At 44.7% G+C, this 16,288-nt stretch overlaps 3 protein-coding genes across 6 annotated transcripts; all 3 read left to right on the top strand.

The window, feature by feature from the left end:
* The first annotated feature begins 68 nt into the window (after positions 1-68).
* Positions 69-3,138, top strand: fam110a (family with sequence similarity 110 member A). Of its 4 annotated transcripts, none has more exons than XM_062391691.1 (3): positions 76-191; positions 447-755; positions 1,387-3,138. In XM_062391691.1, the coding sequence occupies exon 3, from the start codon at positions 1,547-1,549 to the stop codon at positions 2,789-2,791; it is 1,245 nt and encodes a 414-aa protein (XP_062247675.1). In that variant the 5' UTR covers positions 76-191; positions 447-755; positions 1,387-1,546; the 3' UTR covers positions 2,792-3,138. The 4 variants fall into 4 exon arrangements, with proteins under 4 accessions (XP_062247674.1, XP_062247675.1, XP_062247678.1 ...); XM_062391694.1 differs by having other exon boundaries at positions 447-532; XM_062391692.1 differs by having other exon boundaries at positions 113-191; positions 444-755.
* Positions 3,139-4,596: 1,458 nt separating this feature from the next.
* mfsd2al2 (major facilitator superfamily domain containing 2a-like 2) lies at positions 4,597-10,113 on the top strand. Its single transcript, XM_062392624.1, has 14 exons — positions 4,597-4,701; positions 5,087-5,206; positions 5,319-5,443; positions 5,555-5,687; positions 5,972-6,050; positions 6,148-6,311; positions 7,012-7,102; positions 7,289-7,410; positions 7,581-7,664; positions 7,807-7,890; positions 7,981-8,093; positions 8,578-8,721; positions 8,803-8,964; positions 9,499-10,113. Exons 1-14 carry the CDS (start codon positions 4,597-4,599, stop codon positions 9,866-9,868), a joined length of 1,896 nt encoding a protein of 631 aa, XP_062248608.1. The 3' UTR covers positions 9,869-10,113.
* Positions 10,114-11,659: 1,546 nt separating this feature from the next.
* LOC133956556 (peptidyl-prolyl cis-trans isomerase FKBP1A-like) lies at positions 11,660-15,575 on the top strand. Its single transcript, XM_062391699.1, has 5 exons — positions 11,660-11,784; positions 11,894-11,941; positions 13,615-13,727; positions 14,169-14,343; positions 14,684-15,575. The coding sequence occupies exons 1-4, from the start codon at positions 11,748-11,750 to the stop codon at positions 14,298-14,300; spliced, it is 330 nt and encodes a 109-aa protein (XP_062247683.1). The 5' UTR covers positions 11,660-11,747; the 3' UTR covers positions 14,301-14,343; positions 14,684-15,575.
* Positions 15,576-16,288: the final 713 nt, after the last annotated feature.

Genomic DNA, 16,288 nt, shown 5'->3' on the forward strand with positions numbered 1-16,288 from the left:
CAGCGGCGCTCCCTTGCACCAGACAGAAAGGACCAATCAGCGAGAGGGGGGCGGGCTCGCGGCAGCACACGTGAGTTGTCAAACAGGTTTGTCTTGAGCTGCTTCAAACACACACTCACCCACACACACACACGCCTGTCTCTGAGAGCAGTGGACCCGGAGGAGAAGTGGCAGAGGAGCCGGACAAGGAGGTGAGTGTTCGGCTTCACACGCCCTGAAGACGGAGAATATCAAACATCTGCCGGAGGAACTGACCTGCGGCTTCACACTAGCAGAACCTGGGCTTGTCAGTGAGCCAAGGCCTGGGCTCTGCAGCACAGACAGGGCCCCAGCTCCCTTTTGTTGTTTACCTGCCTTCTGTGTGTCTGTGTCATTAGTCTCCGGCTTCCTGCTTCATCTCGTGTGTGTGTGTGTGTGTGTGTGTGTGTGTGGTTCACCCCCAGCAGCCCAACGTGAGGCCTCCTGACTCAGAAACACCAAATTGGAGGCTCTATTTCTGTTGGTGTGACCCACCTCTCCACATTCCCCTTTGGTTCGTAACACGGCTGCGGGCCTGCTTTCTTTACGTGTCACCCTGCTGCTGCTGCTGGTCTCTGCGGGTTGAAGGGAGTTTCCTTGTGTGGTTTGTCTTTGTGGAGAGATCCCAGGGACGTGGAGCCAGGTGAGGGAGGAGGGACTGGGAGAAGGTCCACGGCTCCCAGCAGCAGGAGCTGGGCCCATGCAGCTCAGACTGGAATTGCAAATATGTGGAGAATGTGAGTGGCAGATGCAGAGTGTGAGGTGAAGTTAGATCAGGATCTTAAGTATACAAGTTCATTCATGTGACCTTCACCTCATTACAACACAGACTAGCAGCTTCTTTTTTTGGTTTAGACTTTACTTCGCCCACAGAGGTTTGTGTTCGGCTGCAGACCCTGGCAACTGGCTGCTTTATTTAAAGATGAGGAGTCATTGTTCCCGCAGCAGCTGTTAGTGTGTGTTTGTGTGTGTCTGTGTGTGTTAGTGGCCTCCAGACAATAGCTGGCTGTCAGCTGGACGGCTTCCCCATCACCCTTCTCACACAGACACACTCTTCTGCCACTCTTTTCATAGACCTTCCACTGACTGAACATGAAGTGTCACTTAAATTGTGCGTTTGTCCGTGAGGAGACGGATGACTGCGACTTATTGTGCTCGTGGCCAATGAACTTGGAGGATGGAGAAGGCGTCAAGAGGGCGATTGGCTTCGGCCTTAAAGGGGGAGGGAGTGTAGGGTCTGTGTGGAGGTGCCGGTATCCGCTCTGTGCTGAAGCATTTAAATTGGCTGAAAAATAGATTTTAGTGATTTCTTTATTGAGCTGTCTGTCCTCTTCCTTGTCTCCTGACTGATGTGTGTGTCTCCTGCAGGACGTCCACATTTCATCTGACATGCTGCAGTTACATCTCTTCTCAAATGGAGTGGAGCCGATGGAGCTGCACAGAGGAATAAAATAAAGGATAATATCGCTTTCCCAGCAGGTGGTTAAAGGAAAGAAACTGTGAAACAGACGGGTGCTAGTTTTACAAAATGCCTGTGGAGACCCTGCAACGCCCGGTGAGGAAACCAGCGAGGACTGCTGTACCTGCTGCGCCCCCCCGCCTGCGGCCCAAGGGGACAGTGGGTCAGCAATGTCCAGCACCGGAGGCCAGACCGAAGCAGAGCGCGGTGGAGAGGCTGGAGGCCGACAAGGCTAAATATGTCAAGAGTCCGGTGGCTCTCTCTAAGCAGCAGCCGGTCAGGCCCCCCGAGCTGCGGAGCCCTCAGCCGAGCCCCGGCTCCGCCCTGCGGCCCACCAGGAAGACCCCGACCCAGACCAAAGCAAGGCAGGAGGTGGTCCAGCTCAACTTGGAGCACCTGAGTAACCTCATCAGCGGAGTGAATGATGAACCCATGTCCAGTGCCACTGCGAGCTCCGAGGACAGTGGAGCTCCTGGTTGTGCCGGCTCCCCTTGCTCCACAGCCGCAGAGACGCAGCAGAAGAAAGAGAGGCCGGTTCCCCCCCCTCGTCCCGACTGGTCCAGTCCAGCTAAAGTGAGGTTAAAAGCCTCAGGACCTGTCAAGGTGGAGACCTCAGGCTCTCCTGGATCTCCGGCTGCAGGGACCGTACGCAGGGTGGACGTCATGCCTCAGGCCAGCCCTGTGCGGACGCCCTGCAGGCCGCCCCAGTTCATGCTGCAGCCCCTTCAGCCCCTCCCACTACACCCCCAGTTTCCACTCCGCCAGGCTGTTTCAAACCTGCGTCTCTTCAACCGGAGAACACCAGCTTCTTCTCCTCTGAAGCCGGTTGTTGCCAAACCCGATAACCCTCCCTCTTCTCCAGCCGGAACCCCCGTCTCTGCTCCATCTCCCCCCAGCTTCGACCCATTCCCTCCATCCTCCCCAGCGATCACCCGTTTGTCCTCCTCCAGCTCCCGGAAGCGCCCGTCCCTGACCCGGTCTAAATCAGACATGAGCGACAGATTCTCCAGAGCCGGGACGGAGCTGGAGCGCTTCTTCAACTTGTGTGGCCTGGACCCTTCGGACCTGCCGGACCTGCCTGGATCCAGCTCTGATATCGTTTCCCTGGCCCGGTTTCGCAGTGTGAGCGCCCCGGCCTCAGAGTGTGCAGGCTCGGGTGGAGAAGAAGGAGAAGGTGATGGGGAGGATGCTGGGAACATGGAAGAGCGGGTTCCATACGGTGTTTCTGTCATCGAGAGAAATGCGAGAGTGATCAAATGGCTGTTTGGGCTCCGGCAGGCCAAGGACAATGTCAGTAAGAGCACCAATTTATAGGATCCTGTGAACGATTTCAAACTAAGAGCCCATGATGTCACACATGATGACGCTGATGATACACTGAGGTTAAGAAAGTGAGGGATGTACTTTGTCTGTTTTTGTAAATCACTCTGAGTGGACCCCTTTTCTGTTTTCATTTCTTTTTTTCATTAAACTGAGGTCAGTTTTATTTTGACTTTTTGTTTTATTTTGTTCATTTGTTTGGTCAGTTTTTGCTGAGTCATGTTTTTGTGGCTGTGAACCTCATTATCATATTTTTTTTTTTTGCTCATTGATGTTTGAATTCAGGTTTGATCACTTCCTGCTGTAACTGGAACTCATTAAAGAGGAAATGATTAAACGAGCCTCTTGATTGGACGTCTCTCTGTCATGTGTATTTCTAGATTAACACCAGGAGCAGAAACATCTCCGAGGTCGGGAGGTCATGTTCTACCAGGGTTTGTTTGTTTGTTTATAAGCAAGATTAAACAAAGATACAGACAACAACAACACTTGGGGGACAGATCTGTTTTGGATCAGGAGAGAACCAAGTGAATTTTGGTTTGGATCCAGGAAGTGTCTTTTCCACTTTCTTAAACATTGTCTGATTGGATGTTTTTGAAAATTCTTGTATATTTCTCTGATAACTATTCATGGATCTTAATGCAGACAAATTTGGTTTGTTTAGGAAACTGATATTTATAAGTGTGTGTGACTACTTGTCTCATAAGAGACCACTTGTTTATTTCCTCTATGATTCTACTATAAGAACCAGTCACTCATGTGTAGGATTGTTTGGCCTTGGCGGAGGAATGTGATCTTCTAAGAGCCATTCTAGTTATACATTGATTTACCAGCCTGGTGTAAAACACTGAAGCATTTCCACCAAGGAGTCAAAGCACAATGTAAAACCTTTGGACTTAAAATGAAATTAGAACTGTACGCTAATGTAATTCTGTAAAAAGATAGAAACCTCTCCTTTGGTTTTCATGATAATGGCCTGAAAATAGATTTTATGGTGTTTTGATGAAACAGTGAGGGAGAATAAGGAAATCAACAATCTTCAGTTGATGAGAAGTTTCCCTCATGTTCCACAAGAGGTCAGAGCAGTCCATGCTGACACATTCAGCTCTACACTTCACACTTCACTGGAAAATTTGATCTTTTTTTCTTGAAACTACAATTGAAACAATATCTACAATTAAAATATTAAAAATCTTCTGAAATGAGTATTTCCCCACTATGAAAAAGAATAGCCTCTCTATAACTGATCTGTGATTGTATAGAATCCATTGTTATATATATATTTATATATATATATATAAAATGATACAAATAGATATATGATAATCATATGTTGATATTATATATTATATTGTGTTATGAATTTGTTTGCAGTACTACAAGAGAGTATTATGGCCACTTAGAGTAATTCAATAGTAAGTTTTTTCTCATTAAAATGTGATATTATTCTTGTAATATCTATCTATCAATCTTTCAGTCCATCAGTCTATCTATCTATCTATCTATCTATCTATCTATATATATCTATCCATCTATCTGTCTATCTTAGTTATGAATGTAAAATGTAGCGTGTCCACTAAGTAACCATGTTTCCGCCATGTTACACATCATGAGTATAAGAAAGTGAGAAAGTGGCCTTGATGTGTGACGAGTTGTTGTCAAACCAGATTCCATTGTCACACAGGGGGACTGAACCTCCAGCTGTGTGTGCATGAGGAGATCTTTTGTTGTGTAATGCAGGTGCTGCCAGATCCTAGCCGTCAGTCGGCCGGTGGCATTTTCCCTCTGAACTCAACAGAATGGCTTGTTTAGGAGATTTTACAAATCAGTTACAGACTTTAAAGAATCGTGTTTTAACACAGAAGGAGAACAAACACTCCGGCAGTGATGATGAACATCATAGGGTAAGTTTCCTCTTTGTCTTTCTTCCTAAACAAGGAGAATTCTCACAGTATTTAAAAAAGAAATTGTTTTACAGTACAGAAATTTTTACAGTTTTTCTACTATGCAACAAAAACACATTGGATAAAAGTAAATGTTTTGGTCTGGGGCCTCATATCTTGGCCACAGACGTTATTCCACATCTCCTGCTTCAAGAATTTTTGTATTAAATATTCTGCAACTTACTATACTACTTACTTCTATGACATTATTGTGTGATGGTCAAAAAGACAATAGCAAACGCTTGGTCCCAGTGCATCAGCTTAGTGCAGAAAACCATGCTACTGCTATTAATAGTGGTTATAGTGGTTACAGCTTCCTGTCCTCTCTCCTCTCTGCTCTCCACAGGGGTCGGGGGGGATCCCTCTCTCCAGGAAGCTGTGTTATGCTGTGGGTGGGGTCCCACATCAGATTACTGCTGTAGCCATAGGAGTTTCCCTGCAGATTTTCCTCCTGGATGTTGTGCAGGTAAAAGTTCGAGTGGTCCTTCAGGATGATCAGTGATGTGTTTGTCCTGCTCACGACACCACCGGTGGTAGAAGCAGGATTGTTATCAGTCTCCACAAACATGTTCCCACAGATGGAGGCCTACTATGTGTCCCTGATTCTGTTTATGAGTCGGGCCTGGGACGCAGTGACGGACCCTCTGGTTGGATATCTGGTGAGCCGCAGCAAACGCACACCCATCGGCAAACTCATCCCATGGTTGGTTTGGTTGGACCCACCACGTGTTGTCACATGCACCTCCTTCTGAGTAGAGTTAGGATTCATCCTCGGGCCCTGAACTCATCAGAGCCATCAATGCTCAACTCACAGGCTGCTGCTCTCCTCTCCGCTCGCTGTCCTGTCCTATCTGCTGCTGTGGTTCGAGCCAGGGGGCGCCGTGTCCCAGCCGCTCAGCGTCCTGTGGTTCCTCACAGTGACCTGCCTGTTCGAGACCCTCATGAGTGTAAGTGGCGCAGGAGCTGGTACCCGCTGGTCAAAAGTAATCAAGTACATTTACTCAAGTACAGTTTTTCTTTATTTGAATGCTTCATTTTTTGCGTTACACTGCACCACACAAGGGGTTATTGTTATTTTGACTGCATCATATTTATCTGGCAGTCGCAGTCTTATGGTTCTTGGCGAGTTTACATCAAAAACACATGCTAATCAAAATAAATAAAGTTAAGGAAAGTACTAGTTACTTCTTCCACCACTACTAGCTTCTATTTCTCTGTCGTCCGTTCACAGTGCTACAACTTCCCGTACCTCTCGCTCAACATGTTCCTGGGGGGAGATCAGAAGGACAGGGACTCGGCCACGGCCTACAGTAAGACCAGCAGGACTCAGGTCACGTCTCTATCTCTATACTGGCCTAACGAACGTGTCCCCTTCAAACATGTCCCCTTCTCTGTGTCTGTGTCCAGGGATGAGCGTGGAGATGGTGGCGATGCTGCTGGCCTCTGTGATTCAGGGTCAGGTTGTGGCCGTGTACAACACAGAGAAGCAGGAGGCCTGTCAGCAGCTGGATGAGGCCCACAAGACGCCTCCGAGTTCAGCCACGCCACCGACTGCATCGCTGCAGGGAACGGTACAAGCTGCTCTGACAGCGTGAAACCACCGTTTGGCTCCGGCAGCGATTACGCTCATGTTTCTGAGTCGGTGTAGCAGCATTGTTCTGCTATTGTAGTCTCCTGGTCCCAGGGATATCTCCTTACCCTGTAATTTACTCTGCTTATCTTGACGTGGACATTGTGTGTGTGTGTGTGTGTGTGTGTGTGTGTGTGTGTGTGTGTGTGTGTGTGTGTGTGTGTGTGTGTGTGTGTGTGTGTGTGTGTGTGTTGTTAGTTATTACATAGCTACGCAGGCTTGAGGGGATTAGATTTAATGGAATTAAATCTGTGTTTGCAAAAAACAAACCATTACAGGTCATTTAGATTATATAAGTAACAAAAGGAGATTTTGTTAGAGTCCAGGTAAAGTTCCACCCAGTAGAAATGTCTTTCTTTCCAAGAGTTACATGTATGAAAGCCATAATCACAGGATGATTAGTTTTGCCCTCAAATAAAAATAAGAAACATGACTGTTGAAATTTCTTATTTGAAAGACAATCAAGAGGTGTGAGACTACAGGAAGTATTTGCGTAATCCTGTTAACAGACAAAACAATAGCAGATGTAAACATTGTTGATGGAGGTAATAACTTAGATTCTACACAGAAAGGCCTGTTTGGGTTTGTGTGGCTCTGGGTGTGTGTTTGCAGAGGTTTGATGCTCCTTGTTTCTCCCTCAGCGGAAGGCCTTCCTGACCTCAGGTCTGGTCGTCGGTGCTTTGTTCTTCCTCTGCAGCCTGGTTCTCGTCTTCGGGGTGAAGGAGCAGCCGGGTGAGTCACTAATGTCCAATGGAGCAGATGGGTCATCCGAATCTTTTCCAATCCAGAAAAAGCAAGCAACACGTCAATCAGAGAACACGACTCATTTGTTGACTTAAATAAACTTAAAAATAAACTTTATCAAAAGGAGGAATTCACAACTCTTTCCACTTTGTGTCATTTTGGTTTTATCTCCAGCTCCTGTCGGCTCTGATGACAAAGCTCGACCTTCCTATCTCACCTCGCTGAAGATGCTGATACGTCACATTCCTTACCAGCGGCTGGTGCTTGGATTCGTGTTCAGTGCTCTTGCATTTCAGGTACAGGAAGTGCATCCCTGCAGACTGTGGCTCTAAAGTACCACAGATAATCCTCTTCCAATACTCGTCTCTGTACATTTGCTGTTACTTTTCTATAAGCTTTTCAAATGATTATGCAACCATAACATTTTCCATTGTATGATTTTTCTCCCCATCTGTTTTTGACTCAGATGTCGTGGAGTAATTTTGCACTGTTCTGCAGCCATGCAGCCGGACTGGGAGCCCAGTTCCCCTACCTCCTTCTGGCTTTACTGGTACAATACACATAACAAGAGGAAAGACTAACTGAAAAGCCTCATATGGCTCCTTTAATGAATACAGCAAAGTGCCTCATTCTAACCCTGTTGAAAGATGCTTTATGAACGTCACATGAAATGGTTTCTGATATTTCCGCAGACCTCTGCCTCAGTAGCAGTTCCTCTGTGGCAAGCCGTTCTTCTGAGAGTCGGAAAAAAGACCACACTCTTCATCGGACTGTCGGTTAGAACCTCCTGTCCAGAGTCATAAGAGTCTTTCTCCTCATGTTAAAACCCCCCTCTCACCTGTGAGGCCTGTTTATGTCTCTCTCAGTTCTTCATCCCAGCAGTGACCATCATCGCCTGTGCTCCCAGTAGCCTGCCTCTCTTTGTGATTATGTGTATTCTGATGGGATTGAGCGTGGCGACTGTGTTCCTGCTGCCGTGGTGAGTCAGTTCCCTGTGAGGACACAGAACTCTCAGTCCCTTTCCAACACTCTGTCACGTCTCCTCAGCATCTCAGCTTCTCACTTTGTGCGGGTGTTGAATGAAGGAATGTTTCCTCCTCTCCCATGAGCCTGACTGGGTTGCATTTACACACGCTCGACCAATCGTGACTCAGTCTCAGCTGTCAGTCATGATGTTCAGCCACATTTTAGTCCTTAAATTTACCGGAAAGACATTTGGAACAGATATATAGTGTGATAAGAACAACCTAAAATGTTCGATCCATGTCCTATCCACTAACATGGAGGAATCCAGTTTATGACACATACAGGCAAATAACACAAAATACCGGAATCAATACAGAGGCACTAAACAATCACAGAGACACAAAATAAAGTAACAGTGCTGGTTGTTGGATGCTGGGAGATATTTGTGCGTGTCTGATCCCAGGGGCCACTTCTTCATAACCTGTTCGTGGCTCCAGGTCGATGCTCCCAGATGTGCTGGACGACTTCGCCGTGAAACACCCGACCTGTTCGGACCTGGAGCCTCTGTTCTTCTCCTGTTACGCCTTCTGCAGTAAGCTGGCTGGAGGCCTGTCGGTTGGGATCTCAACCCTGGTCTTACAGTGAGTCCGTCCTCCTCGCGCTCACTCCATGTGCGTTGTGTGTGTACATCTGTCACATTTAGTTTTTCTCCCACCCGGCAGGTTTGTTGGCTACAGAGCGGGTGCGTGTGACCATGGTGAGGGAGTGGTGACGGCTCTGATGGTTTTGTTCGCACCAGTTCCCATCGCACTCCTGCTGATAGCGATGGTCTTCTTCTGCTCCTACCCGATCGATGAGAGGCGGCTCCAGACCGCGGACCTCCAGTAAGCTGCCTTTTGGGTTCTGACATCTTGTTTTTTAAAGTGGCTAAAGAGAAAGCTTTTATTTTATTTATGTATTTTTCATTTGTTTTTAATGGTGAATCAAATGAAATGTGAAAGCGTCCACTGGTAAAGGCACCTATCACTCAGCTCTGTTTAGGTAAAGCAGATTTCACCTCAACTTGTTTGGATGAGCTTTACCGGACTCGTTCCCCAGCTGTGTCTCGAGTCAGAGGCCACTTCCTCTGGAGGACGCGGTCTAGGAACTGAGTGTCCACTGCGTCCTTCATAGGCTGCGTAAACTGGGTCGCTAGTGTTTGCTGTTTCGGTTGAAAACATTTAAATATAGATTCTTCTGACGTTTTGCCTCGCTTGCTGCCACAATTACCTCTTTGGAAACCAGCTTGTCACAGAAAGGCAGTGAATCATGGGATATTTTGAGCCCGGGATAGAATTCACAGTGGCATGCATACACATTTTGATTCTCCAGCATTTACCCTGTTGATATTTATGTTTATCTCTTTATTCTTCAACCAGGCCAGAAGCTACATCATCATCAGACGCAAGAGAAAACACGGAGCAGCTTCATCCTAGTGTGATACCAACATCACAAAACAACACAAAGTCCGACACATCGCACAAGTCAAACTCCTCACCTTGCTGTTACAGTCAGGATGGATCCTATTTAGTGAAGTTGTGTGCACCTTCAGACGTACTGAGTCCTCCTGCAGAAAACAACAGGCGTAAATCTGTTGTCCAGTCGAAAGAACATCATCAGCATCATAAACAGAAACTCAGCAATCAAAAGAATTCAGGTAAAACGAGGAGGAGCCGAAATATCCCTGAGAATGACTCTGAGTCTTTTTCTAGCAGAACAAATGTGAAATCCAAAGTGTTGTGGGTTTAATGTAGCTGCTTTCAAGATTCCAGAGTGGGTGAAATAGAGTTTGGTCCAATTTAACGTCAATATAAAGCATTAGTAACCAGATGTGTTGTTAAAGATAAGTTGTTGTGTTTTGCAAATCACTCTGTTGTTTGAATTGTTTTGTTGATTTCAATTCAAAGATTTGTAATCATTGATTTATTGGCTCATACATGACTCCATGTGAAAATGTTGCTCTGTAACAGCTGGATACACTGATTATAATATAAATGTGAAAAGTGATGAAAGGTCAAAGCTTTGTTCTGCTCAATTCATTTCAATCACATGTTAATGAGTGAAATACCTCGGCGACCATATTTGTTTATACCAATATTATCACAAAAAAATAAGTCAGACAGGTTCAATATCAAGAGAACCCACTCTTTTACCAACAGGCCGTTTCACAACAGGGATTCTGACTTGTCAAAGCAGGTAAAGCATGAGTGAATCTAATAATAGTGATGTCTCAGTCTTTTGTGCGCAGCCAGATGCTGCAGCACTGAGACATGACAGAGCCCTGGATGTGAAATGGGATCATGTGACCATTTTTGTTATTCATTACACCTGTGCCTCTCCTGCTCCAGCATGTCTGAAGGAGTCTGCTGGCTGGCTGACAGAAGACAAAGGGCCCCCGGGCACAGACACGCACACTCAGACAGCTTTTCAAGTTGATTTGTGTCTTTGTGTAGCCATGTTTTATTTTCGTTCTTATCACTGTGAGGCCGTTGTACGTCCCTTTGTCATTTCAGTATTTGTTTGCTTTTCTTCGGGGTATGAACTGATTACATTTTGGCATGGATCTTGAAAAAGGTGTACATATTTGGGTCAGATCCAGAAAAGTGGCAAATCTGTGATTTTCTTTTTACTGATTTTCTGGGGAATAATTCATGGATATTAATGGTAAAAATATCATCCATTTATAGGGGAATAATTTAATTATAAAATAATCATGGATACAGATAAAATCGCAGATTTCAAATGTGGGTTTATAAGGGTCCTGAACACCCCTCACCCCCTCCCCTTCCAAGCATTACAGCCCGAGTAGGAACACCGCGGTTCTGCTTGGAAAGGCGGAGGAACCACACCACACCTGACTTTGAAATGCAAGATGGCTGCACCGTGTTTCAACAGTAGCAAAAGCTGTACTCTCTACTGTTTGTTAGCACTTCTGTCTTCAAATGTGTCGTACACATAGAACTGTGCAATTGTGTTACTTAAGTGTTAATATGCCTGAAATGCCAAGTAATGTGTCAGCTGGTATTGCTAACGATGTCGTGCTGGCTAATGTAAACATTGTTTCTGTGCAACTGGAACGCTATCGACTCGGGTAACTTGGGTTTGACGTCATTCCGAAGGCGGAGGTGTGATGGAAAGCGGCATTATGGTAACTTTCAGTAGTCATCATCAAACTCAAAAGGCGTTAACTTTGTCAAGTCTGGGCTACTGTAAAAAACATGGCAGCCTCAGTAGAGAGGACCCGCTCCTGATGTAAATGTAAAGTAAACAAATATAAAGGAACCATTCTAGGGTAAAGACAACAACAATTCCTACGGTTTAGATGAAACACACAAGTGAAAACATCACTACGGTTCTTTTATATTTAATCTCTGCCAATAGATAATTTCCACCTAAATCGTACACACAGCACGTTTAATGATAAAAACACATATTTAATTTTAGGACTTTGCATTGACCTCCATGCATTCTCAAACAAACAGACACAGACACACACGGTGACTTGGTGCGGTGCGCCCCCATCGGTGCCCACCACCCGCCCGCCCGCCGGCAGCAGCAGGCCGCCCCTGCCCCCCTGCCTCCTCTCGCATTGTACGGTGGTCGAGAGGAAGGAAACCGAGGAGCCAAAATGGGGGTAGAGATCGAGACCATAACTCCTGGAGACGGTGAGACTATTAACTGTGGATGTTCGAGCCTCTTGTGTTTCCAGTTTCATTCCACCTGCGTGTGTTTCACCTTTAAACGTGCTTCTCTCCGTTTCTCTCCCGTTTCCAGGGCGGACATTTCCCAAGAAGGGGCAGCGCGTCGTGGTGCACTATGTCGGTGAGTGGGGGAGCCGGAGCACCGCTGGGGCTGCCCGGGCTGGAGCCGGAGGACTCGGGGCCTGAACCGTTTTTTTTAATCCGAGCCGAATGTTCCCTCCATGTGTCCCGGTTACAGGCGTGAGAGTCCCGGTGGTTTGGGTGAACTCACAAGCGGGGGACTTGTTGTGCTATGCTGGTTAGCATTGAAGCTAATGCCCCTGGCTTACACACAGCTTCTTGACACTGCTCCGCTAACGTCGTGCTAACGTGAAGCTAACATCTGGATCTTGTGTGTTTATATGAACCGTGTTGTCTTTATTTAAACCTTTGTGTGTTCTCGTGGTTCGGGACACGGAGGAGGGGAAGTGTCGTAGCCCAGATAACGGTGCCGAAGCCGCTGTCAGCCGCCAGACGTTACGCTAACCCAGCCCCATGATGCTAGTCGGGTAACGTTAGCTCTGAGTTACCGTTAAGGCTAATGGGCACAGACAGTGAAGAAAAGTAACGGAGTACATCTACTGAAGTACTTTAAGTTTTCAAAAATCATGAGTTTGCAGTAAAAAGTACACGGTTGAGGTACTTAGAGTACTTTCAGTGAAGTTTCATTTCAATGCAGAAACACACGGATTTTATATTCTACTACATTCATCTGACAGCTGCAGGTATTATTCATATTTACATAAAAATCAAAAGATAACCTCACGTCAAGCTCTTAAAGTAATAATAACTTTAATTGTAAACAAGGTGACAACGTCCTTCACAAAAATCCATCACAAAAATAATGAATGAACTCAAATAAAAAGTTGAGCTCAATTTAAAGTGTCACAATCATAACAATAAGGTCAAGAGCAAGGTCAAGTTCAACCCTCGACATCAGCGCTGGTTGTTGGCACTAATATCAAGATTTCTTTCCATTTCAGAATTTACAGGATTTTTGGAGATTCAGTAACTTTAGAGAGATATTTAGAAAAAGTTATTTTCTTCAATATAAAGTCAATATAAAGCAAATGAAACAGGACTAATGATTTATTAAGGCTGTGTGCAAATAAATTGCCCCACCATAACCTGACACACAAAAAGGCATCATCATCATCATCATGCATATTTGTAGAAATAAAAGTTAAGCTCAGCACAAACGTCACTTAGCAGATAACGTTGAGCACAGACAGGACAGAAAGTAGAGTTCTGCACCGTCTGTGTTGACAACACATCATCCTGAAAGCTGTCGGCCAACTGCACACATACACTGGTTTACTAATTTACTAAAACAGAGCTTTTCCAATCAAAAAGTAAAATCTCATCCACCCAAGCACAGTTCTAAAAGAGACGCATCTTCTCAGATGGTTTGATTTGAACTGTAAGTGCCTCAAAGAGGGAGAAATGTACTATATTTCTTAGGATTAAGGAAAAGTGCCGGAGCTGAAAACAAGTTTAAGTAGCAGGACTTTGTTTTTTTTAATCATTCCTGTTTTTCTCATGATCCCCTGAGACACATCAGAGGGGCCCAACGCCAATATTGGGAACTTGTAATTGAACTAAACATTTGAATACAGGGATTTTACCTGTAAAAGAATATTGATTTAATTGTTATACAGTTGTTTTTACTTCCTCCACCACTGGATCCAGAAAGGTGGGACTCAGCATCAGCCCCAAATCATGGAACAGCTTCCTTTTTTCTTGGTTTCTCATCAGGCACACTGGCAGATGGGAAAGTGTTTGACTCCTCGCGGTCCCGGGGGAAGCCGTTCAAATTCAAGATTGGTAACCAGGAGGTTATCCGTGGTTGGGAGGAAGGAGTAGCGCAGGTGAGCTGGAGCTTTTTGTTTAAACTGAACATTCTAACCTTTTATTACCAGACAGTTAGTTTTAACCGCTCTTCTCATAGACTGTAAATAAAGATGTACGACATCTTCTGATGTTAATAATGAAATTCTCAGACTGGAGATGCTTTTGCGTCTTTATAATAATAATAAGCTCTGCAGAGTTTATACATCAAGCACAGGTACTAATACAAAGAGGTGCTTCATAAAATGTAATAAGATAAGAGCCATGAAATCCTCCTCTGTATCTATCTGCTGTGTCCGTCCGCTGTAGCAACTCCCTGTCTGCCAAGGTCACAAGGTTCTGACATTTTCTAATCAAAGTGAATGAAAAACAATTGGCAGTTTAATCAACAATGTAAGTAACTGTTGGTTGCAGCCCCTGGTTGTGTTGTTATAATAGAAGAAACCTGTCCATCTCCTCAGATGAGCGTAGGCCAGAGGGCGAAGCTGACCTGCTCACCGGACTTCGCTTACGGCAACAAAGGACACCCGGGGATCATCCCGCCGGATTCCACTCTCACCTTCGACGTGGAGCTGCTCAGTCTGGAGGCCTGAAACTCGTGCACTCACTTTGTTAAATTCCACTCAAATTTTCAGGGTGAGTGGTTTTTAATTATTTGTATAATCATTTTTTATTCCCTGCATCATATTCCGTATCGACCGGGGTAATGTAATATAAAGTGCAAATGCTTTAAAGTGATAAACGACACTGCTTCTCCATTTATTACCCAGCCCATAATAAAACCTTCTTTTTTTCTTTATTAGTATTTTGTGTTAAGGGCAACACTTGTTCAGCGACTGTACATTTAGCCTTCGTAATTTACCCAGGGATGTTGAGAGATTAAGTGGTATGAGCATAACAGGCTTTAGTCTCCATGTGGTGTAATCTCCTCTCCGCCTTCTTCACGTCTGTAAGACCCGTCTCCTCTTCACTGCAGGTTGACTCCTATCTCGGGAACATGGAGGAAAAACTGTAACAGCTGATTCCTGCTTCTGATTCCTGCATAGGACCTATTCACTAGTTCACCCTCCTTTTCCATCTAGACTCATATTAAGTTTGTGTCACTTGCTTTAAAACTTGTATCCCTCATACTATACTTTAGATTACATACAGTAATAAGTCATAGGCCATCCCATCCAATGTATTTTGTCAAATTATGTTGTGTATTTTTATGGTAATGTTTTATTTTTTCTTTGACTTTAAATTTTTACAAATTGTGGCCATCACGTCCAGGTGCTGGACGAAGTGTCAGAACTATCGAATCAGTCACTCATGTGGCTCTGTGGCCTTCTATACTAAAAGTGTATCGATTGCAGGTAATGAATTGTCTGGAATAAAAAATCAGAGTGAATTGTTGGACACAAAAGGATATTTCCACCAATCACCTTTTGTGACATTTGTTTTGGACGAAATTAGAGGAGATAATAGAAAAGACATTTTTAATCAGGGTTTTGTGAATCAAGCACACTATTGCCATGAACAACCCACGTGTCTCTGCAGATGTAGGATTTTTATTTGTCTGTGCTGAAGCATCAATTGTTAATTTATAAGAGTAAAATGACTTAAACTGCTCGAACGTTCACAGCTGGACATTATTTGTCTTGTTGGTCGTGTGTAAAAAGCCAAAAGATGGTCTTACAGGAAAAAACTTGGTCTCTGGTTAAAGGTTTCTAAATTTGCATGGAAAGTCCCCCCCCCACAGATTTTGACGGCACATCTTGGGGTTTGTGGTTCTCTTTATTTGAAGGAGTTGTGTGTAACAAGCTGTGGATGTTGTAAAAGGTCTGTTCCTTCCTCAAAACACATTAAAAGAGTACTTTTAACACAAATTGCTATTTCTTCCTTCCTTTCGTGTGGTTGTATCTCAGTGTTTAACCTCAGTGTTTAACCTCAGTGTTCCCTTAAAACGTTTGGTCATCCTCACTGAGGAGTTAATGAATAAACACATGATGGTATTGCAATACACTGATATCATAAAGAAAGGAGGTATGAAGCATCTTTTATTTTCCAAGAAGAGAAAAAAAACATTCAGGGCATTATGCTGTTACTAGTCTCTTCTTCCTGACAGTAAATCACTGCTTCATTACAGTTGCATGTCCAGTACAGGCTGTTGGAAAGTCCAGGTTATGTAGTAACACAAATCCAGAAAAATCTAAATTTTGAAACTGAATATAAGGAAACACTCCATCACGAGTGTCTCGATCCAACCACAGATAAATGACTCTTCTCTGCCAAGGAGGTTCTATTTGGGTCTGTGTTTATCTGTTGGCAGGTTTACATGAACATTACTGGACCGATTTCCATTAATCTTTGGTGGAAGAACGCAGTATACGTCCGGGAAAGAAATCTGGTTACGGATCCAGATCAGGGGGCATTACAAGTTTTTCACAGAAAATAGTTCATGGCTCAGACGTGTTTAGGGGACTGATATCTTTGAGTGTGTGAAGATTCCAAATCAAAATCTGGATTTGGTGAATTTAAAGTGGTTTAATAAGGAGACTGTGGGGCCTGGGTGGAGGTTTGCGCTCTGCTGAGTGACATT

The sequence above is a fragment of the Platichthys flesus genome, chromosome 7 (assembly GCF_949316205.1).
Source record: "Platichthys flesus chromosome 7, fPlaFle2.1, whole genome shotgun sequence".
Classification (NCBI taxonomy): Eukaryota; Metazoa; Chordata; class Actinopteri; order Pleuronectiformes; family Pleuronectidae; genus Platichthys; species Platichthys flesus.

Excerpts from the sequence above, each read along its gene's own strand:
- fam110a (XM_062391690.1), top strand. The coding sequence starts at position 1,547 with ATGCCTGTGGAGACCCTGCAACGCCCGGTGAGGAAACCAGCGAGGACT.
- mfsd2al2 (XM_062392624.1), top strand. The coding sequence starts at position 4,597 with ATGGCTTGTTTAGGAGATTTTACAAATCAGTTACAGACTTTAAAGAAT. Across the intron at positions 6,051-6,147 it reads GGACTCGGCCACGGCCTACA|GGATGAGCGTGGAGATGGTG; the intron begins GTAAGACCAGCA and ends GTCTGTGTCCAG. Across the intron at positions 8,094-8,577 it reads ACTGTGTTCCTGCTGCCGTG|GTCGATGCTCCCAGATGTGC; the intron begins GTGAGTCAGTTC and ends TCGTGGCTCCAG.
- LOC133956556 (XM_062391699.1), top strand. The coding sequence starts at position 11,748 with ATGGGGGTAGAGATCGAGACCATAACTCCTGGAGACG. Across the intron at positions 11,785-11,893 it reads GACCATAACTCCTGGAGACG|GGCGGACATTTCCCAAGAAG; the intron begins GTGAGACTATTA and ends TCCCGTTTCCAG. Across the intron at positions 13,728-14,168 it reads GGGAGGAAGGAGTAGCGCAG|ATGAGCGTAGGCCAGAGGGC; the intron begins GTGAGCTGGAGC and ends CCATCTCCTCAG.